Source organism: Equus asinus, chromosome 7 (genome assembly GCF_041296235.1).
Source record: "Equus asinus isolate D_3611 breed Donkey chromosome 7, EquAss-T2T_v2, whole genome shotgun sequence".
NCBI lineage: Eukaryota > Metazoa > Chordata > Mammalia > Perissodactyla > Equidae > Equus > Equus asinus.
The window spans coordinates 63414659-63438348 of NC_091796.1; the positions used below are offsets into that span (position 1 = coordinate 63414659).

Consider the following 23690-nt stretch of genomic DNA (forward strand, 5'->3'; position numbering starts at 1 on the left):
AATTGCCAATAGTGACAGCATCTCAGTGCTGGTAATCATGCTGAAATTTCACGGGGACTAAAATTCTCTGCCAGATTATGTGAGAAACAAGCATAGACGTCACATGGCGTTTAGCCATGAGTGAGGTTCTCAGATGAAGTCTGGAAAAACAGTCTCGGCCAAAAGGCCAAAGCTTTTCATGTTAATCTATTGGCTTTTTTTTTGGAAGTATGGAGCTGTGACTTAGACCACAAAAATATATTCTTTTTTTTTATTTTTTTTATTTTTTTTATTGAGTTATTGATAGGTTACAATCTTGTGAAATTTCAATTGTACATTAATGTTTATCAGTCATATTGTAGGTGCACCACTTCACCCTTTGTGCCCACCCCCCACCCCACCTTTCCCCTGGTATCCACTAAACTGTTCTTGGTCCATAGTTTTAAATTCCTCATATGAGTGGAGTCATACACAGATTATCTTTCTCTCGCTGGCTTATTTCACTTAACATAATTCTCTCAAGGTCCATCCATGTTATTGCAAATGGAATGATTTTGTTCTGTTTTGCAGCTGAGTAGTATTCCATTGTATATATGTACCACATCTTCTTTATCCATTCGTCTGTTGCTGGGCACTTAGGTTGCTTCCACGTCTTGGCTATTGTAAACAGTGCTGCAATAAACATTGGGGTGCACAGGACTTTAGGGATTGCTGACTTCAGGCTCTTTGGATAAATACCCAGTAGTGGGATGGCTGGATCGTATGGTAGTTCTATTTTTAGTTTTTTGAGGAATCTCCATACTGTTTTCCATAGTGGCTGCACCAGTTTGCATTCCCACCAGCAGTGTATGAGGGTTCCTTTTTCTCCGCAACCTCTCCAACATTTGTCACTCTTGGTTTTGGATATTTTTGCCATTCTAACAGGTATAAGGTGATATCTTGTGTAGTTTTGATTTGCATTTCCCTGATGATCAGCGATGATGAGCATCTTTTCATGTGCCTATTGGCCATCAGTATATCTTCTTTGGAGAAATGTCTGTTCATGTCTCCAGCCCATTTTTTGATTGGGTTGTTTGATGTTTTGTGGTTGAGTTGCGAGAGTTCTTTATATATTAAGGATATTAAGCCTTTGTCAGATATATGACTTGCAAATATTTTTTCCCAGTTAGTGGGTTGTTTTTTTGTTTCAATCCTGTTTTCATTTGCCTTGAAGAAGCTCTTTAATCTGATGAAGTCCCATTTGTTTATTCTTTCTATTGTTTCCCTTCTCTGAGAAGGCATGGTGTCCAAAAAGATCCTTTTAATACTGATGTCAAAGAGTGTACTGCCTACGTTTTCTTCCAGAAGCCTTATGGTTTCAGGTCTCACCTCTAGGTCTTTAATCCATTTTGAGTTTATTTTGGTGAATGGTGAAAAAGAATGGTCAATTTTCATTCTTTTACATGTGGCTTTCCAGTTTTCCCAGCACCATTTGTTGAAAAGACTTTCTTTTCTCCATTGTATGCCCTCAGCTCCTTTGTCAAAGATAAGCTGTCCATAGATGTGTGGTTTTATTTCTGGGCTTTCAATTCTGTTCCATTGATCTGTGCACCTGTTTTTGTACCAGTACCATGCTGTTTTGATTACTGTAGCTTTGTAGTATGTTTTGAAGTCAGGGATTGTGATGCCTCCCGTTTTGTTCTTTTTTCTCAGGATTGCTTTAGAAACTCGGGGTCTTTTGTTGCCCCATATGAGTTTTAGGATTCTTTGTTCTAATTCTGTAAAGAATGTCATTGGGATTCTGATTGGGATGGCGTTGAATCTGTAGATTGCTTTAGGTAGAATGGACATTTTAACTATGTTTATTCTTCCAATCCATGTACATGGAATGTCTTTCCATCTCCTTATGTCGTCATCCAATTCTCTCAGAAAGGCCTTGTAATTTTCATTATATAGGTCCTTCACTTCCTTAGTTAAATTTACCCCAAGGTATTTTATTCTTTTTGTTGCGATTGTGAATGGTATTGTATTCTTGAGTTCTTTTTCTGTTGGTTCGTTACTGGAGTATAGAAATGCTACTGATTTATGCAAATTGATTTTATACCCTGCAGCTTTGCTGTAGTTGTTGATTACTTCTAACAGTTTTCCAATGGATTCTTTGGGGTTTTCTATATATAAGATCATGTCGTCTGCAAACAGCGAGAGTTTCACTTCTTCCCTCCCTATTTGGATTCCTTTTATTCCTTTTTCTTGCCTGATTGCTCTGGCCAGGACCTCCAGTACTATGTTAAATAAGAGTGGTGATAGAGGGCATCCTTGTCTCGTTCCTGTTTTCAGGGGGATGGGGTTCAGTTTTTGCCCATTGAGTATGATGTTGGCTATGGGTTTGTCGTATATGGCCTTTATTATGTTGAGGTAGTTTCCTTCTATGCCCATTTTGTTCAGAGTTTTTATCATAAATGGCTGTTGGATCTTGTCAAATGCCTTCTCTGCATCTATTGAGATGATCATGTGGTTTTTATTCCTCAGTTTGTTGATGTGGTGTATCACGTTGATTGTTTTGCGGATGTTGAACCATCCCTGTGTCCCTGGTATGAATCCCACCTGATCATGATGGATGATCTTTTGATGAATTGCTGAATTCTGGTTGCCAGAATTTTGTTTAGAATTTTTGCATCTATGTTCATCAGTGATATTGGCCTGTAGTTCTCTTTTTTCGTGGTGTCCTCGTCAGGTTTTGGTATCAGCGTGATCTTGGCCTCATAGAATGTGTTAGGAAGTGTTCCATCTTCCCTAATTTTTTGCAATAGCTTGAAAAGGATAGGTATTAAATCCTCTCTGAAAGTTTGGTAGAATTCCCCAGGAAAGCCATCTGGTCCTGGGGTTTTATTCTTTGGGATGCTTTTGATTGTTATTTCAATCTCTTTCCTTGTGATTGGTGTGTTCAAATTGTCTGCCTCTTCTTGAGTGAGATTTGGGAGATTGTAGGAGTCCAAGAATTTATCCATTTCCTCTAGGTTATCCATTCTGTTGGCATGTAGTTTTTTGTAGTATTTTCTTATAATCTGTTGTATTTCTGCAGAGTCTGTTGTTATTTCTCCTCGCTCATTTCTGATTTTGTTTATTTGAGCTTTCTCCCTTTTTTTCTTTGTAAGTCTGGCTAGTGGTTTGTCAATTTTATTTATCTTCTCAAAAAACCAGCTCTTTGTTTAATTGATCCTTTCTACTGCCTTTTTCGTTTCAATAGTATTTATTTCTGCTCTGATTTTTATTATTTCTCTCCTTCTGCTGACTTTGGGCTTCATTTGTTCTTTTTCTGTAGTTCAGTTAGGTGTGCTTTAAGGTTGCTTATTTGGGATTTTTCTTGTTTGTTAAGATGTGCCTGTATTGCGATGAATTTTCCTCTTAATACAGTTTTTGCTGTATCCCATATGAGTTGGTATGGCATGCTATCATTTTCATTTGTTTCCAGGTATTTTTTGATTTCTTTAATTTCTTCAATGATCCATTGCTTGTTCATTAGTGTGTTGTTTAGTCTCCACATCTTTGTGCCTTTCTCAGCTTTTTTCTTGTAATTAATTTCTAGCCTTATAGCACTATGATCTGAGAAGATGCTTGTTATTATTTCATTTTTTTTAAATTTGTAGAGGCTTGCCTTGTTTCCCAACATATGGTCTATCCTAGAGAATGTTCCATGTGCACTTGAGAAGAATGTGTATTCAACTCCTTCAGGGTGGAGTGATCTATATATGTCTATTAAGTCCAATTGTTTCAGTTTTTCATTCAGCTCCACTATTTCCTTGTTGATTTTCTGTCTGGATGATCTGTCCATTGATGTGAGTGGGGTGTTGAGGTCCCCTACTATTATTGTGTTGTTTTTAACATCTTCCTTTAGGTCTGTTAATAGTTGCTTTATGAATCTTGGTGCTCCTGTGTTGGGTGCATAGATATTTATAAGCGTTATTTCTTCTTGATGAAGTGTCCCTTTGATCATTATATATTGTCCCTCTGTGTCTCTCTTTACCTGTCTTATTTTGAAATCCACTTGGTCTGATATGAGAATTGCAACACCTGCCTTTTTTTCCTTGCTGTTTGCTTGAAGTATTGTCCTCCACCCCTTCACCTTGAGTCTGTGTTTGTCCTTGGGGCTGAGGTGTGTTTCCTGGAGGCAACAAATTGTTGGATCTTGTTCTTTAATCCATTTTGCCACTCTGTGTCTTTTTATTGGAGAGTTCAATCTGTTCACGTTGAGAGTGATTATTGATGCATGTGGACTTAATGCTGTCAATCTGTCGCTCATTATCTTGTTTTCCTGTGTTTCTTTTCCTGTGTGCTTTAGACTATCCATTTAATACTGCAATTTCTTATGCTGGGTTTCTTAGATTTGTCCTTATCTATGATTTGTGACTCTGTTCTGTACTTTATTTTAGTGTCTACCTTGAAGTTTGTATTTAGAATCTCGTGTATAATATAGTCTCTTCTCTGGTGGTCTCTTACTTACTCGACCAATACTGATTTAGACCCTTTGCTCTTCCCCTCCTAAATAATTATTTTCATTTTTTATTCCAACTCATCTTATTAATTTGTAGTTAGAGTGCTAAGATCGTCCTTGTTTTGGTAGTTTCCTTACCTTTACCCTAATGCTATAGTTGAATATTTGCTATCCTGTTCTGGTTCCATCCATCGGTCTCCCTAGTCTGTGGATTGTGTCCCCTTTCTCCCTTTTTTCTTTTTTCAAGTATGAGAGCCTTCTTGAGGATTTCTTGTAATGGAGGGCTTTTAGTTACAAATTCCCTTAACTTTTGTTTGTCTGGAAAAGATTTAATTTCTCCCTCATATCTGAAGGAAATTCTTGCTGGATAGAGTATTCTTGGCTGAAGGTTTTTATCCTTTAAAGCTTTGAATATATCACTCCATTCTCTCCTAGCTTGTAGGGTTTCTGTAGAGAAATCCGCTGACAGTCTAATAGGGGCTCCTTTATAGGTTGTTCTCTTTTTTTTTCTTACTTCCCTGAGTATTCTTTCCTTATCATTCCTATTTGCCAACTTTACTATTATGTGCCTTGCGGTGTATCTTTTTACATTGACAAATCTAGGAGATCTAAAACCCTCCTCTACACACATTTCTCCGTTGATCCCTAGATTTGGGAAGTTCTCTTCAATAATTTCGTTAAGCACACTTTCTGCTCCATTTTCCTTTTCCATATTCTCGGGAATTCCTATGATCCTTATGTTCTTACTCCTCATTGAATCCATTATCTCTCGGAGATTTTCCTCATTTTTTTTAATTCTTAGCTCTCTTTCTTCCTCTGTCTGGCACCATTCAGCCTGTCTGTCCTCGATTATGCTGATTTGCTCCTCTATGTTGTCTACACGGGCATTCAGGGAATCCATATTCTGTTTTATCTGGTCCATTGTGTTTTTCATCTCAAGGAATTCTGTTTGATTCTTCTTTATGATTTCAATCTCTTTTGTGAAGTAACTCCAGAACTCAGCTTGTTTCTCTATCTTTCTCTCTACCTCATTGAGTTTTTTGATTATAGCTGCTCTGAAGTCATTATCACTTAGTTTACCTAATTCCAAGTCCTCAGGACTTAATTCTGTGTTTTTATTGTTTTCCTTCTGGTCTGGGGCTTTTATAAATTGCTGGATGGTAGAGGAGCGGTTTTTTCTCATGGTGGTAGAATTCATTTGCAGTTACAGCCTGTCGCCACTAGATGGGGGTCGAGAGCGGCGTGTTAGCTCTCCGCCTTGGGGCAAGATGGCTGCGCCCACTGGCTTTGTTAGGGGGGAGGGGCTGTTACTCACACGCGCCGTTCTGGGTTCGGATCAGTTCTGTTCTCTGGTCTCCCAAGGCCCTTGATTCATAGGGTCCCCGCGGACGGAAGCTCCCCCCCCACCCCCCACCCCATCAGCAGGTCTCCACTGAATCAGCGGCAGGAGTCCTGGATGATCCCCTGGTCGCTCAGCCCCTCCCCTGCTCCTTCCTGACCCGCGCCGCAGCAATCGCAGACTCTAGGGGAGGGAGCGATGTTCTCTCCTACCGTTCCCGCGCCTCCGAAGGTGTAAACAAGGTTTATGATCTCCACCTTCTTGGTATTGTAGGTCTCTAACAAGCTGGCATTATGTTTATTTTCTGAAATTCAGTCCTTCCAATCTTTTGTCGTATTTTGGAGGGGAGAGAATCCCAGGTCAGCTCACCCCGCCATTTTGCTCCGCCCCGAAAAATCCACAAAAATATATTCTTTATAAATAAAGCCAGCCCTTGGTTCTCATCTGATTGAGGTGTTTTGAAGAGGTTGCTGTTGACATCAGGTTCCCTGATGGTGTCCTGTGTTAAAGGTGATAGAGCACCCCCTGGAAGAATAGTGGTCGAAACTGGACCTTTGTTTGTCAGTGGGCTCCCTGCCTGTTGGAGAAGGCATGATTTGCGGTCTTCTCACCTCTAGGGATCCCTGTGTTTATGAGAGATCTCACATTAATTCGAGATTTTGCCTGCCAGCTCAGTCCATCTCCTGTCTTCGTGAAGCCCTGATCAGAGGTTCTGACAGCGCTAGAAGAGCCCACTGCTCTCCCTCTCCTTTCACCTGGACTGTTGCCTTAGCCTGCTGACTGCTCTCCCTGCTCCCACCTTGCTTCTTCACTCAGAAGCCGGAGTGGTCTTTGAAAAGCATCAATAAGACCCTATCATTCTTCACTTTAAAATGCTCCATTGCATTGCAGGTAAAGTCCAGCTTCATGAACTGGCTTACAAAGACCCACAGGATGTGACCCCCTCACATCTTGTACTTCATCTTGTACTTTTCTTGCCCATACCTCCTGGATCCCATTTTACCTCCACCTTCTTTTCATTCCTTGACCACACCAAGCTCCTTTCCTCCTTGGGCCTGGGCACTCGTCTTCCTGGAAAGTATTAGCGCAAGCCCCACATCTTCACATGGCAGATTGTTCGCCATATTTGAATGTCTGCTTAAATATCCCCTCCTTGGAGAAGCCCTCCCTAACCACACAATGTACGCAGCCACTCATCTACTTTAGACTGGATTATCTCATGACGTCTATCTGTAGCTGACCTTTTCTGTTTCTTTTTCTCCTTCAGTTAGAATGTAGGCTCCGCCAGAGCAGAGACTTGTTTGTCTTTACCTGATGGATCCCCAGGACTCAGAACAGCTATTCAGGAAATGTTTGTTGAAGCAGTGTATTAGCAAATGAAGAAATGATGTAGCCACTATTTCTAACCTTAACTGATAACATTTCCAGCCAAAAGCAAAGGAACTTGATTAGTGTGTGCAGCCCTGCTGTTGCTGAATGTATGCTTTCCTTTAAAATATCAGAAAAAACTCTCAGATCCTTAGGCTGCCTTACCCAACCTCTGGAGTTCAGGAATCCCATTTTGGGAACTTCTTCGCTTTGTAACAGAGTGATTGTAATGCTAACATCCTAGAACAGAACTTGCATTGGTTCTTCTTACACTTTCTCTAGGCTTAATTTGCAAGTAGTTTTGTCAGCTCAGGAGCCCTGCCTCTCCTAGTGTTAGTGCTGTCACTGAACTCGGTTAAGGTCCTTCACTAACACAAGTCCCTGTTCCTCTAGAGGGAAAACCAGCGCTTCCTTGGTTTACTGAAACAGATTTAGGGCCTTATAGGAACAACCAAATAGTCTTGGTATTTGAAAGGTATACAGAATTTTATACCCCAGTATTTGGCACCAGTCGGATTTGGAAATAGGAATACATATTGATAAGGTAGACACTTACATAGTCCTAACCACCATATCTATCTATGTTCTAAACTATATTTGTTAATTTTTCTGTTCACATATAGATCCAAATACTTTTGAGTTTAAAAAGAAAAGGTAAACGCTTACTGAAAATAAACTAGGTTTTTTCCAATCTATTACATCAACTAAGAGTGTTTGCTTTAGCTTTTTCAGATTATCTGGGTAAAGTATCACTTCTGTGAATTAAATAAAACCTTAATAGACTCCATAGTTAATGAAGCTGTCAGCTGACTGGCTGTGAGGGGAGGTTGGCTTTCTCGCCAGAGGGCTGGCAGTTACCTGCTGCAGGTGCCTTATGCCTGTGCGCGTGGTCAGTAAGGTTAGTTAGTATCTGTCTTCAGTTAAAGGACAAAATTTCCTTAGATTTCCTGCTGTTAATACAGCAGTGTCCCTGGTTCTCAGGAATCCTAGAATTTCAGACTCTTAGGACAGAATGGGAAGCCAAATTCCGTTGAGGTCACAGAGCACATGGCAGAATTGAGGCTGTCTCTCGCCCGCCTGCCCCATCCTGTGCCTCCCTAGTGCTTTTATTTCCCTTTTATCTTCCTGAAGTCACCTGTGATTTTTAATTGCATCTAAAGCTTAAAACTTGTCATTAACCTTGGGACTGCAGGTTAGTGGTCATTTCTCCATCAAACAGGGATTGTTCGTGCGGAAGCCCTCCCTGCCGGCGGACTTGTGCAAACCTGCCCTTGGGGCCATTCTCTCATCCTGTGTGCCCTGCGGGTGTGCTGCTCAGGTAACCGGTCAGAATGCACATTCCTTGACATAGGTGACTGGGCCTTCATTTATTCATTTTTGTCTCGTTGAGCTTTTTAAATTCTGAACAGAGTTGTAGGTGTGCAATGCTGTTATGAGATCTTTGTCTCCGTATTGATGGATCTTGGTAATCCCCTGCAGGTTTACCATGGTTGCTGTGAAAGTAATGTCTGAATTGTTGTGTTGTCTTCGTAAAAATTCCAGCTTTCTACTTCTTCTATACTCTTAAAGTCAGCGTACTCCATATGAGTTGGTATGTTGGTTTACAAGATTTGAACTTAGTATGGCCAAAAAGCTTATTTGAAAAAAAACGATCAGAATTGTCCCTGCTGCTAGTCACGCTTAGCGTCTCAACTCTTTATTGTCAAGTTTTCGAAGACTTCATAATGATCAGTGCTGAATTCCACTCTTTGTGCTTTGAGGAGCAACTGGTTCACTGCTGCCCCATCAAGGCCTTCTTGGTCTGTTAATTTGGTCTAATTTTGAGCCCAAACAATGGAGAAGTCCAGCTGCCCCTTTTGATGTAAGTCATCCTCGTGGCTGCCGGAGCGGTCTCTGTGTAATGAAATGGAGTCTCCTTAGTGAGATCCAGATGCCTTGCAAGACCTGACTTCTGCGTGGCTCATCTTGTCACCTCTCGTCACTCCTCACACGCCCCTTATGTTCCAGCCACAGCAGGTCACATGCCCTCATACAAGTAAGTGCACGTGATTTTTCATGCTGTTCTGCTTTTGCCTGATTGGTAACCTCTGCCTAAAACTTTCTCCTGATTCCTCCTTTCTTTGAACACAACTCAAGAGGTGAAATTGACAGGTGTGAAGTGGATTGAGTTGGGAGTAAGGAGAGAGTGGTGTCCCTGATCCCTGCAGCTGGCCGAGTGGCAGCCCACCTGCTAAAACGGGGAGACTGCGGCAGAGCAGACTGGGCACTTGGGAGGGTGGGGGGATTAAGGGTTTGGATGGAGAAGTGTTCAGTTTTTAGGGGCCTCTGAGATACCTGGGTGAGAGAGGTGAGAAGTGGAGTTGTACATAGGGACCTAAGTCTCAGTGGTTGTAGTGCTGTCCAGTCGATTCCGACTCCCGGCAGCGCTGTATCCAGGACCCTGCCCAGCCTTTCTCTGCGGTCCTCTCTCCTCCTGGCGCTGTATCAGACGGTGGTCCATCGCTATTCACAGGGGCTTCATGGCCAATTTTTTTCGGAAGTGGGTGGCCAGGTCCTTTTTCCTACTCTGTCTTAGTCCAAAAGCTCTGCTGAACCCTGTCTACCATGGGTGACCTGCTGGTATTTGAAATCCCGGTGGCATAGCTTTCAGCATCACAGCTACATGCAGCCTCCACAGTATGACAACCGACAGACCGCGGGTGTGGTTCCCTGACGGGGAAACAAACCTGGGCCGCAGTGGTCAGAGTGCCGAATCTTAATCACTAGACCACCAGGGCTGGCCTAAAGCTTAGAGAGGTCACAAATTGAGGAACTTGTATTTTGGAATTGTCATTATATTTGAAGCAAAGTGCAGGAGCCCCTCAAGAAAGGGTTCGAAGAGTGCAACTGATTCCTAAAGAACTGCAAAGTTTAGAAACAGAGTATGAGAAGTAGGCTATGAAGAGGCAAATGGAAATGAGAAAGAGTAGCCATAAAAGGTCTAAGGAAAATCAAGAGAGCATCAAACACAGAGAAATTCAAAGGTGAGAAGGGATGTCACCTAGGATGTACCGGCTTATGGGGAGGTCATTGGTAACCTTAGTAAGGTTTACTAGAATAATGGGGAATACGCCGAAGAGTGAGTGGGATGGAGTGTGGTGACAGCATGGGAAGAAAATTCTTTCCAGAAGCATGGCTCTAAAGAACAGGAAAGAAATAGGGATAGAGATGGGGGTGAATGGAATGTGAGACCAAGAGCAGGATGATTTAGTCTTGTGTTTTTTTAAGATGGATGATACTAAGTTGTTTTTCTTTTCTTTTAATGCAAATAGGAGGCATCCAGTCGAGGGGCCAGGGCTATTACTATCTTTTAGTTTGCTCGAAGCAGAAGGTTTTTAGTGGACTGGTGGATAGTGTTCAGTAGTCACAAATTCTTATGCTGAGTATATATGGGTCTGCTAGCCTCTCTTCTCCTATGAACGTATATTTGAAATATAAAAGAAAAAACAAAAGCTTGTTTTTAAAAAAGATTTTTTGGTTGTAGTCCTACATCCCTGGAGGCAGGTAAATGGTATGAAGGGTTTTCTTTTATGAAGTGCTTTGTTATTCTATAGGAATCTTGTTTTATGTGTAAATGACAGAGATTTGTATTAAGCATTTTCCTGCAGTAAGTCTCAGGTTTGTGTCTTTTAGTAAAATACCACTGAATTTTCCTATCACCTAGAGAGGGAAGTGAATTCTAATAGAGAAGCTAACTTAGCAGTCATTTAGTCAGGAGATGGAGATTTAAGAGATGCTACTTCTAAAAAGTGGAAAAGGTGAGAATAATCTTCTTCTTCTTCTTCTTCTTCTTTTTTTTTTTTGACGATGATCAGCCCTGAGCTAACTGCTGCCAGTGCTCCTCTTTTTGCTGAGGAAGACTGGCCCTGAGCTAACATCCGTGCCCATCTTCCTCTACTTTATATGTGGAACACCTGCCACAACATGGCTTGCCAAGTGGTGCCATGTCCGCACCCAGGATCCAAACCAGTGAACCCTGGGCCACCAAAGCAGAATGTGCACACTTAACCGCTGCGCCACTGGGCCAGTCCTGATATTTTTTTTCTATGGAATAAAAAATTAGACCTGAAAAGGAACAAAGCCTGAAATGCATGACAAAGACCATTTTTTAATAGGTGAAATGAATTGTGAATTGTGAGTATGATTTCATTTATGGCTCACGATGCCTCCTTTGAAGCTCATTACCATTTCTTTTGATAGTTATTTAATGAACATGTCCCTGAGAGAGGTGTAAAGAAATATCGGTTATGTTTCTTGAAGAGATAAAGTTCTCCTCTTGCCATTACCCCAGCATACTTAATGAATGTCCTTACCCCAACTTACAGGATTTCGAGTTTCTAGGAATCTGAACCTTTTTAGCCTAAGCAGAACACAATTAATAAGGTGAATTTAGTATAAAGAGAGGGCATGGTTTAAGGCCAAGCCAAGCATAAACATTTTATATCGCGTTCTGCTTGGATTGCAGACCGTGGTGTTCACTTCCCGTAACTGAAATAAGTAGCAGCTGTGTTTAGTCCTAAGAGAATACATCAAGGGAAGAGAAGAGAACGTTGGAAAATAGGAACTTTTAGTGATTTGGAAAGGGAAATGTACGATTTTACGTGGTAAGGGTCATCCAAGAAAGCAAGGAATGAGTATAAGAAAAAGAAAAACCAAAGCAATGTAAGTATCGTGAAAATCTAATTTAAAAAATGTTTCGGCGTTTGGATACAGATTGGATGTGCACACTATAAAATTATTAAAATAATGAGTTAAAGTGAGAAGTGCTGTATTTAGATGCTTATGATTTTAACTGTTTGCCATTTAAAAATCATTTATTGCTTGCATATACTGGTATGTGGTTAGGGAAGAGGACTATCAAAAAAAGTTTTGAAATTGAATTTACTGATCTAGCCTCACTACTGCTCACTCGTAGGTATAATATGAACTTAGGCCCTTTCAGATATGTGGAATTAAATATTGATTCTAGTGAGATTCCAGAATTTAAAAGTCTTACTTTTTTAAGGTTTATTACTTTACTATCTCTCAACAGCAGTGAAAGTTTTATTAAAATTAGTCAAAGAACAGCAATGATTTTCATTATATTATGCATACATATAGTGCTGGGAAAAATTAGGAAATATTTGACAAGGGCATAGGAGTTTGTTGGAGGTTTGAAGGTCTGTGTTTATGTGTGATGGGTAAGTGTTATATGGCAGATTCATAGGTTGAAAATAATGGTGCATTATTTTATCATTTAAATAGTTGAGAGGTGGTTTCTGGGCTCTGTTCCATCTCGCACTTTTATTTAGCTTTTGTATAGCTGGCTGTCTGCCTTAGAGAAGGTCATGGAATTAAAGACAAAGGCAGGTGCAGAATGTTACCTGACTGGAGTAATAGCCCAGAAACTCAAAACTGGGATATTCCTGTACTGATTTTTCCCTTCTATTAAATGTATAATGAGTCTGGGAGCTAACGTCATGTGTTTAGAAAGATTCCTATTTTAACACATATTTGACACCTTTTAAAGTTTAGGGTGCATTTATATTAGATGTATATATTACGACTACATTTGTGTAAAAACTCATTATGTTTCACTAGTAAAGAAGTTGAAAGAAGATGGTGAAAGAGATGACAGAGCTGTTAGCTTAAACTGGGACGAGATCTGCGTTTCCTGCCTTCCCCTCCTCGCCCCTCCCCCACGCTCACCTCACTTAGCACTAAGTTCTAGTCTGAACCCCTTGTTTTATGAAAGAGGAAGGAGAAGACTAAAGAAATTAAGTTAGTCATCCAGGGTCACACATGGCAACTTACTGCTGATCATTTTTATGTATTATATCTATAAGGATTAGACATAGATTTTCAAGTGAAAATGCATTGAAATGTTTATATTTTGAGATATGATTCTGGCTTTCTGCTTCTTTGACAGTTCTGATGTCTGATTATTTGCTGAAACACATAATAATGACAGAATTCTAAATATATTCATAGAAAATAGAAGATATTGGAGGTACCAAATTTTTTTTAATACTATGATTTATATGTAAGAACTGTCTAGGAAAAATTAAGTATCATTTTAAAATATGCTTTTTCCAGTGTCATTTACTTTTTAAGTTCATGATCTAGTGGTTTTTCGGTTACTCTTTTATAGAGATTCTCTAAACCACTTAAACATTTTCTTTTTGTGTTTTTCGAAGACCCTTTGGTTTACTGATAAAAGCATTATACTGTGAACAGACCAATAGTGTCTACTGCTGTGAGGGAGATTTCAGTTCTGAAAGTTAAACTGAGTTGTTTTTCAGAAAAACAGAAATACCTACTGTTTACCCCTTAAGAGAGATCTTAAACAGTGATTAAAGGCTATAAGGAAGAGTTAGTACACCTTCAGATACATAGGTAAGATAGTAAATGGGGTTGATTTTATTATTTAGTCATTCATCAAATAATTATTGAAATACCTACTATGTTCTGGGTACTGTGTTAGTACTGGGTATATTGGGGTATAAACCCCCATGATTCCTGCCCTTTCATATATGGGAAGGAGGTTGGGGCGGGAGGGTTGAATAATTACATCACCCGACATGTTACAGGAAGGAAACTATCAGACACGATTAGAATAACTATGTAAAAAGGGAAAGCCTCTCAGCAACACTTGAGGAATGGAGAGTCCGCCACTTGAAGAGCAGAGAAAAAATGTTCTTGCGGAGAACAGCATGTCTAAGACACCTGGAGGAAGAAAACCTTGATGTGGTTTAGAACCTGAAAGGAGACCACGTGGCTGGATCTGAGTGGGCGAGAAGGGTAGGCAGTGCCACTGGGTGTGGATGGGAGGTTGAGGCCTAGGCTCATGCTTAAAGGCCATGATAACTGAGTTTAGATTTTACTTCGAGCACGTTGGGAATCTGTTAACGTGAGTGATTTGACTAGATTTATATTTTATGAAGATCAGACAGAACAGACAGAGACGGTCAGGACTAGAGGCAGGGAAGAGATGATCGAAGGTCCAGGAAAGAAATGGTAGCTTGTGTAGTGGCAGAGGACTGATTTAAGATATATTTTGGCCATGTATATTTATATATGTATTTTCAAAATTACATATTTTGCAAAACTTTCTGTTGTATGTTAGATAAGGAAGGTAAGGGAAAGGAAAATGTCAAGGGTAACTTCTAGAATTCTGGCTTGAAGGAATACCATTGCCGTTTATTTAGATGAGGAAGGTGAGGGAGGAGAGGAACAGATTAGGGAGAGAAAAATCCAGAGATACCTGTGAGGTATCAGTGAGGAATGGCAATTGGCCAGCTGAGTTTTAAGGCTCAGAACAGAGGTTTGGACTAGAAATATGAATATGTGAGCTGTTGGCTTATAGGAAGTATTTAAAGCCCTGGGAAATATCATAAGCTGGGGAGAAAATAGAGAGAAGAGAAGAGGGCCTGGAATTGAGTTTCCTAGGACATTTCCACATTTAGAGATTGGATAAGGAGTAGCCAGAGACAGGAGAAAAGCAGGAGTCCGGTGTGTTCTGAATCTCAAGATGGGAAACATGTTGACAGGGAAAGTCTCCTCACCTGGGTTGAGGCTGCTAAAAGGTCAGAGGGACGGAAACAGACAATAGTGGATAGTCCATTGCATTGTCCACAAGAGCCACCCCAGTGGAGTCAGACTGGGGTGGCCGCAGAGAAAGAGGAAGTGAGGAAGAAGACAGTAAGAGTCAACAAAAAATGTTAATGAGAAGTGCTAAGTGGAAAGCAGAGAAATAAACATGGGAGTAGCTGGTGGAGGATGTGTGATCAAGGGAAGGGTACTTTGTTTTAGTAAGATAGGACCCACTAGAGTATAACTATGTTTTGGTAGAATAACAGAAGTTGATTTCTGCCTCATATAACAGTCCAGAGCAGGTGGGCTGTGCCCCGTGAGCTCATCCTGGGACTCAGGCTGTAGGGGGTCTGGCTGGCGGCCTCCTGAACTTGGGGGCCTCCCTGACTAGGTTTATGGCAGCCGTGTCACTCATTGTTTTCCAGCCAATGGGAAAGCGAAATCTAAGGCAAGTGGCTTTGTCTTTGTGAAGATGACCTAAACGTTGAATCCATTTTCTCTGTTGTTTCCTTGGTCCAGACTGGCCACAACTCATTGTGGTCTCAAGCTGGGTGGAGGAGTCCCAGCTAACACTGAAAGTTTAGTCACCACAAGTAAGATAGAGAAAATGGATTCTGGGGAGAGTCAATTTCTCTCTCAGACTATGAGCTCCTTGGGCTGAGGAGGAGGGTTACAACATACTTAGCTCTGTTTCTAAACCATGAGTTGTGCTTGACTGATATTTGGTACTCAATAAGAGTTTATTGAATTGAATTTTTAAAATTAATCTTTCCTCTTCTGAAAGGCAGAGTTTGATTGTAGCCTCTGAATTACACAATGCTACCTCCTTTCCTCCTCCTCCACCATTTTTTCTGTAGACTCAACACTTTCTAGTATAAGCATGCAAAAGAGAATATAATACTTACTTTCAAGATTTGCTTGAAAATCCAAAGTGTAACAGGAAAAAAGAAAAATTTTTAATTTTATTTGGATCGCTGTCTTGTTCTATGTTTGGTCTTGATATTTACATACACTTTGGGCAACTGAGCACATGCCAAGTTGATGTCTTTTATTCAACAAAAGGAATAGCTTGTGATTGTAACACAGAATCCTAAATAGAAAGCACAGCTATAGCATAGTTTATAACATAGATCGGTATTTGTTATGTTCCCTCTTCTTCAAATTATTAAACATACTCCATTGTGGCTTAGGAAGATAGGAACTAAATGGTGATTTTACTATGGAGTTTCATTCTGCATAATTCTGTATTAGACTAATGGGTGTATCATTTGCTTAAAGTATTACACAAGCCTCTTACTGGTGACATTTTTACCATAAAGTTAGAATTAGGAAGGGAAATTATAGCCATCTGAGATATTTGTTTTTGAGATATTTACCACATACCTAAGATAAGAAATTACTTAAAATAACATGGTAATCTTGCGTGGCACCCCTCCTGCTGCTTAGAGCAAAACTGATTTAAACATAGTTGCATGTCTATTAGTAGGGGAAAAAAATAATCGCAGAAAATGAGTTCTTTAGGAATGATCATATTCAGTTCCCTCATTTGGCAGATGTGGAAACTGAGGCATGAAATACTAAAGTGTCTTGACTAGCAAACTATTAGAAGATGGTGGTTATATATTTTAGAAGGTCTTTTTTAGGATATAAGAGCAGTTATATATTAAGATCTGTTGTTTGATCTCCTTATGAGCCGTGAGACAGACAAGCTCCTCTTTCAGCACACAAGGGAAGTAGGAGGGAGCCGGGCAGGAGCGTCTGAGAATGAACTGTGAGCGCAGGGGAGCTGAGCTGAGCTGTGCTGCAGCCCGGCCTGTGCAGCGGGGGGGCTGATCCCAGGAAGCCTGCATTGTGGTTGTGGCTGAGGTTGCGAAGTCCAAGGGGGATAACAGAGTCAGGAGCAATCCAAGGGGAAAGGCATTTGTTCGTGGAAGAGTGGACAGATTCCGGGGTCTGGACAGGCAGAGCAGGGCTTCTGCGTGGAGGTGGGAAGGGGAAAGGGAATGAGAAAGAATATCCGCTTCCATTCTTAGATCGTCCTGCACAGAGATTAAAATATATATTCCAACTGATGCAGCAAATTCAGTTTTATGAAATTAAATGTATCTAAGTTAAGTAATTATTATGACGTTACTTTAATATCATTGTATGGTCATCTGTGGCAAAAATCTAATAGAAGTAAAATCTGTTATCATTACACATCAACTTTTGCTTCTAGTTAATTGTTAATTTTGACCCATTCTCGGGCACTGGCCTCTGTGCTGGATTCGGAAGTCGTCCGTGAGGCGCGGGCAGCACAGTTACGTGTGATTCTCGCGTTTCTCCCCCTTTGGCTGTGCTTCTCCTCGGCCTTTTGCGTGCAGCGTCCTGGTTGTCTCGCTCGGGAAAGTGAGCGCACCGAGTGATGGGCAGTCCCCTGTCTCTGCTTGCAGGACCATCGACCATGACGACCGAATCCGGCTCAGACTCGGAAGCCAGGCCGGAGCAGGAGGCCGAGCCGCGGGAGGCGGGCGGCGAGGAGCGGCGCGCCCAGGAGGTGCTCGCGGCCGCGCCCGGCAGCCCCGCGCCGGAGCAGGTGAGCGGCCGCCTCCCGCGCCCCCGCGCCCTCGGTCTCTGGGCGGGAGGGGAACTGTGGGCTCGTGGGCGTCGCCCCTTGTGGGCCCAGCAGGGGCGTCTACTCTATGTCAAGGCTTCCAGTGAATGGCCTTCCACACCCTGGCCGGCGGTGCCTTCATCTGATGAGAGCACGTGAACTCACTGAAATCTGCACTGCGGGTTACGGGTTTCCTCTGGATTCGCAGGAAGCCCCCATAGGACAGCTTTAATTATGCTCCAGATTTTTATTCAAACCCAGGGGTTGGAGCTGTTTTATTTTTCCAGGAGTCACTCTGACCCTAATGCTGCCAGTTGCTTTTACCCGATGTTCACCTAGGACTGTCTCCTTTTCCTATGTACAGGGGTATTTTCAATTCTGTTTCCTAGGCATCTTTAAGTTGTCAGGTGTAGTGTGAATATTTCTTTTAAAAGTTTTCATGCAAAAAAATAAAGCATGGTTTATACTTGGACCTGGAGTGAATCCCTGTTTAAATTTCTTTGACTTCAACCTTCAAACCTGGAATCGGCATCTTTTAGAGTCCTGGCTCATTGGTGGTGAGGAAATCTGGGAATCCCAGCAGATGACGGCCCTTTTATAGGTGGGACATCTGCGTGTCAAGCTAGAAATTCTAGAAGAGGTTGAGAGGAGATGTGAAATCAGCATGTCAGTGAAACCCTTTGGAAGGCACAGCACATTAGAACATTAAACTATGTGTTTACAACCTGATTATTTTCTTTCTTTCCCATGGCATTTTAAGTTCTGCGTTTAGGTAATGTTAAGAATGATGTTTATTTTCACCTCTATAAATAGATGCTGTGTCTGATCTCAGATGTTTTGTGATAGGGAGCTGGGGGTTATCTTTCCAGCTTGTTACACAAAATCTAAGGAGCCACTGCTGCTGTCACGGTTTTCCTTTACCTTCCCTCTCTGTGGAGAAGTGAGCATGGTGGTGTTTTGTTCAGGCTTCAGAAATTTACAGCTACTAGACTGGCTTTTGTCCATTCTTTCCTCTTAACTCTCAAGTGAAATAACGTGAAAGTGGGGGATAATTGTAGAGAAGGAAGAGTTTCTATACCCAGGCATGATTAAATACACTTTGTCTTCTGTAGTCAGATGTTTGAAACAAAACTGAAGAAACGATCCTGAGCCATTAGAGGGAAAGGCGACGAGCTGCAGAGGGGCCTCAGGTAGTGCTGTCTCCTGCCTCCTTACTTTCCCAGGCACAGAGAACTCCTCCAAGCCCACTGGGCCTCAGCTTCCTCGTTTACGGAATGGAAAGATGAGAAAGGATAATTCTCTTAGTCATCCACTCTAAAATTCTTTGATTCATACCAGGAGCCCAGTTATGTTGGAGGTAAAATGAAGTACATTTTGATTTTTAGCGATGGTTAAAACATGGGCTTTGGCAGGATTTGAATTCCAGTTTACTCAGAAAGTTTGTTGAGATGATGCCTTGTGCCTCTTTTCCCTCCTGTGCAGGTGAGAGTCATGATACCTACCTCCCAGAGCTGTTATGAGGGTTAATGGAATAGAGGATTTGCTAAAATGTTTGATATTGGTGTGTTAAAATTGGAATGCGTTAGATGACTACGATTGGCATTGCATTTGAGGTACTTGGCCTGCTCTTGTAGCATTGTTAAAGTTCTTTAAAGAATGTGCACAAGAGCCTCAGTGATGGGTTTGTGTGTCCAGCGTTCCAGAAAGGAGGCCTCCTTTTGAACAGTGGTAGTTTAAGACACTTTTGGAGTTGACGTGTTAAGTAACCCAGTAAAGCTTATTCTCATACACATAATTTTGTCTTAGTAGAGGAAAAATGAAATTTTATATTTCCTAATACATAGAAAAAGTTGATTCCAGGTAAAATTTAAATGAAAATGTAGCTTCTGTTGACTTTGCCTACGATGGGAAGAAAATGTAAATTAAAAGTGCAAAAGTTGTATGTAAATTATAAAACTCTTAAAGATATGTTATGGTTATTGATATAAAATTCCAAGGTTACCAAACTTGGCCAAAATTAATGCATTTGATGACTTTTTTGCACTTACTATTTTAATTCTTTGATATGGAAAGACCAACAGTCATAAAATGTTGGACGGGTTGCCAGAGCATTTTCTTTTATTTACTTGTTTTAGCGGAGGCTTGCCTTCTCTCAACTATTTTGGTATTTGAGGTTGGTTGCTCAGTTTTTTCTTGGTTTCTTCACTCAGCAAATTGGTGTCTTTATTCTTAAGAACTTCTCAAGACTTTGCCTTGCATTCTGGGCAAGGAGGAAGTGGAGGAAAGGACTATTAGTAATCTTCTGGATGGAAAACAAGATAGATGATGCCATTGTAAAAGCACAGAAAATAATACCTAAAAACCAAAATAAATACACCAGAAAACCACTTTGTGATTCTATTAGAGTGTTGTAAAACTGTAGAGGCTAATGAAGAAGAAAAGTTGAAGTGATGAGCCGTCAGCACTGTCTACCGTCAGGCCAGTGTGCTCGTAGTTACCTGATGTGGGGTGTTCATGAGAGAGGAGATCCCATGCTTATTCACGGGCTCTAAATAGAATTGTGGAACTTATCTTTCTTTGGACTGTCAGTGTGTATTTGCAGAACAGTGGAAGTGTGGTCTGGCCCATGAGTTGAATTTGCACTAATACCATTGGTGGTCATTTAATAGACAGGAGAGAGGTGTAAAAAAGAGTAGTTGGAGAGCATCACACAGAGAGATTTCCAAGGGGGATGACTCAAGGGAGAGTTGCGTTGTTAGGTAGGATGTCCTCTGCAGCCTTGAGTCTAGCCTGGACTAGACTGTTGTGATTTGAAAGCAGATTAAAGCTTCTGGACAGATTTGATCTGTTCATATACTGGTTCGTTACAATGAGGGGAAGCAGACTTAGGGGATACTTTGTGGTGAATTTTAGTGCTGCTAGGTTCATTGAACTGATTTAGAGGTAAGTCAAGTATTTTAATAGCTGTAAAGTTACTGAGAAGATTAATACTTGAAGCTCTCTAGGCCTTAAAGTCTGTAAGATACCTTGTATGTATTTAGGAAATTTATAGTCATGGAATATAGAAGGATCCCGTGAATGAAGAAAATAGAGTACATCAGATAAACTCCAGATGGTTTATTTTAAAGACCTGTACTGTCCAATGCCTTTTCAAAAGTCAGGAGTCCATCTGTATCCTTCTTTGCTTAGTGAAGTCTTGGTGGCATTTGCTAACTCAGTCCTTCTAAATTAAACCCTTGAGTCAAACTGAAATCAGCCCTATTGGTACGTTTAGATGGCAAAAGTTATTTAGGCGAAACTGTTAGCATTATAAATATCTGTATATGTATATCCATTTCTAATTTCCTAATTCAGACATTTGCATCCTTTATGGAATCGGAAAGCCTGTTTCTGGTGTTCTGTTATTGCCTGAGCGATGCAATGTTTATTTCCTGTCTTGCAATGAAAACTGCTGCTTGTTTGCTCTTCACAGGTCGCTGACAAGGAACAGGAGTTTGCTGCTGCAGCTGCAAAGCAGCTCGAATATCAGCAGTTTGAAGACGATAAACTTTCTCAAAAATCATCTAGCAGTAAGCTATCTCGATCTCCATTAAAGATTGTCAAAAAGCCTAAAAGTATGCAGTGCAAAGTGGTGCTTCTGGATGGATCAGAATATGGCTGTGATGTGGAGGTAAGTGATGGTTCTAAACTTTTTTGTCCAAGATATCGAGAGCTGGGGAATGTTGGTATAAAACATACAATATGCCTCTTTATTTTTTTCAGAACTCTGGAAAATGACTCAGACCCAGTTTCTAAAATACAAAGTTCTTTCCAAAATCTCTAACGGAGGATCGGATTACTGAAAATACTTATAATTTCCCCAGAATGTTACAATCAAAAGAAAAATGTGTTCCTCTTTTAAAAAAAATCGCCAACACCTTCCAAAAATCAAGTATTTAAAAATATCTTGGCTATGAACTATCATTTAAACGAATTTTACCTTTTCTATTTGGATAATTTCTGGCCAAGTCAATTGTTTATTGGTAGAAACTTAGAAATTTCTGTACATGGGAGTGGGAGGATAATTGGAACTATGCATGCCATTTTCATGCTTAGAGAATGAGTAATTGGTAAAATACACGTTGTGATGGTGAGCACTGCAGCTTGAGTGTTCTTTTTGTGAAGAAAACTACACTTCCTCTCAGAGATGGGGCAGTTGAATAACTTTTGTCAGAGGTGTTTAACGGGTGAGAGCAGCACAGCCTGTCCGTGGTGTGGAGGTAGGTGCTGCTGACTTCTCTGTGTCACCACGTGCAGGGCATGAACTCACGCCGAGGAGCAAACCCTGCGCGTACTGCCCACGGCCCCTTCTCCCCGTAGCTGGGAAGGAGCGGTTGCTCTTTTAGCAAGGTGATTCATCTTCAAATTTAATGATTTCATTCAGAGAGCTCATTGTCCAGCCTCCAACCCTTCTCTTTGTCCCACGGGGACATCACACATCCCTGTGCACCAGCTCCCCCCCCCCCCCCCCCGCCCCACAGGCTTACACATTTCTGTTCCTCTTTCCTCATGACACAGCCAGCACAAACTCACCTGATTTCCTGTGTCCCACGTCAATTCCTCTTTGCTCTGTCTACGACCCCCATATCATTTCTGTTATATTTTGCATAATACACTCAGTGCTTTTCTTGGAACAGAAGAGTCACATCTGTGCACAGCGTGTAACAGGTGCACAGGGTGAAACGGGTAAACAGGTTGAAAGCCGTTGCCCTCAGGACAAGGTCCTTCAGTCTTGGCTCTGCTCTAAGCTGAGTTTTATAAAAGTCTTGGATGAAGGCACACACACACACACACACACAAAAACAGCTGAGGGTTTTTTTTAAGTGATATAGAGCTTTTAAATGGACTACCTGCCCGTGTGTCAGAGTCCAGGGTTCTTGTGTAGTGGACAGTGTGGACACTAAAGCCAAGCAGCAAGAGAACATCTACCAGGAATGGAGGTAAAACCGCTCTGTTTTTAAGGATCAAGTGCAAAATAGAAATGGGGTTGGAGGAAGAGGTGGTCAAACTTAGTAACAGTTCAGGTGAAACTCATCTTTGGCTTTAAGTTGATTATAAACTCAAGACAAGCCAACAGTGTGGTATAGCTGTCGGAAACGTTTGTTCAGTCACAGGCAGCTGCTGTGTAGTATTTGGTTTACCAAAGGCAGCAGGTGGCCCCCGTTCCCCAGGCTTCAGAGGTCTCATTTGCAGTGTCTCGTTCACACATGATATGCACACTCTGCAGCCACCAGACTGGCTGTGAAAACAGACTTGTCTACTTGTAACCTGTGTGATTTCTTTCTTTCTTTTGTTTTATTGCAGTAACATTGGATTATAACATTATGTAACTTTCAGAAGTACATCATGATATATTTCGAATTCTGTGTACATCATGTTCACCACCCAAAGACTAATTATCATCTGTTACCCCACATGTGTGCCTAATCACCCATTTCGCCCTCCTCCCTTCCCCCTTCCCCTCTGGTAACCACCAATCCAATCTCTGTTGCCTTGTGTGTGTTTGTCATTTTTGTCTTCTACTTATGAGTGTCATCATACAGTATTTGACTTTCTCCCCCTGACTTATTTCGCTTAGCATAATACCCTCAAGGTCCATCCATGTTGTCACAAATGGCCGGATTTCATCGTTTCTTATGGCTGAGTAGTATTCCATTGTGTATAAATACCACATCTTCTTTATCCATTCGTCCCTTGATGGGTACCTAGGTTGCTTCCAAGTCTTGGCTATTGTGAATAATGCTGCGATGAACATAGGGGTGCATGTATCTTTATGCATTTGTGTTTTCAACTTCTTTGGATAAATACCCAGCAGTGGAATAGCTGGATCATAGGGTAGACCTATTCTTAATTGTCTAAGGAATCTCCATACTTTTTTCCATAGTGGCAGCATCAGTTTGCACTCTCACCAGCAGTGTACGAGGATTTTCTTCTCTCCACATCCTCTCCAACACTTGTTGTTTCCTGTCTTGTTAGTTATAGCCATTCTGACCGGAGAGAGGTGATATCTCATTGTAGTTTTGATTTACATTTCCCTGATAGTTAATGATGTTGAGCATCTTTTCATATGCCTGTTGGCCATCTGTATATCTTGTTTGGAGAAATCTCTGTTCAGATCTTTTTCCCATTTTTTAGTTCGGTTGTTGGCTTTTTTGTTGTTGAGACATATGAGTTCTTTGTATATTTTGGATATCAACCCCTTATCCAATATGTAGTTTGCAAATGTCTTCTCCCAATTGTTAGGTTGTATTCTTGTTTTGTTGATGGTTTCCTTTGCTGTGCAGAAGCTT

At 41.1% G+C, this 23690-nt stretch overlaps 1 protein-coding gene across 50 annotated transcripts in view; it reads left to right on the forward strand.

The window, feature by feature from the left end:
- Nucleotides 1-23690, forward strand: part of EPB41L3 (erythrocyte membrane protein band 4.1 like 3) — a 226284-nt gene that overhangs the window by 120869 nt on the left and 81725 nt on the right. For 47 of the 50 annotated variants that reach the window (XM_070513595.1, XM_070513598.1, XM_070513600.1 and 44 more), the window contains 2 exons: nt 17201-17343; nt 20834-21031. In XM_070513595.1, the coding sequence (XP_070369696.1) occupies nt 17212-17343; nt 20834-21031 (330 nt within the window). In that variant the 5' untranslated portion in view covers nt 17201-17211. Of the gene's footprint in view, nt 1-17200; nt 17344-20833; nt 21032-23690 lie in introns of those variants that run through there. The other 3 variants (XM_070513599.1, XM_070513610.1, XM_070513603.1) reach the window with 1 other exon arrangement.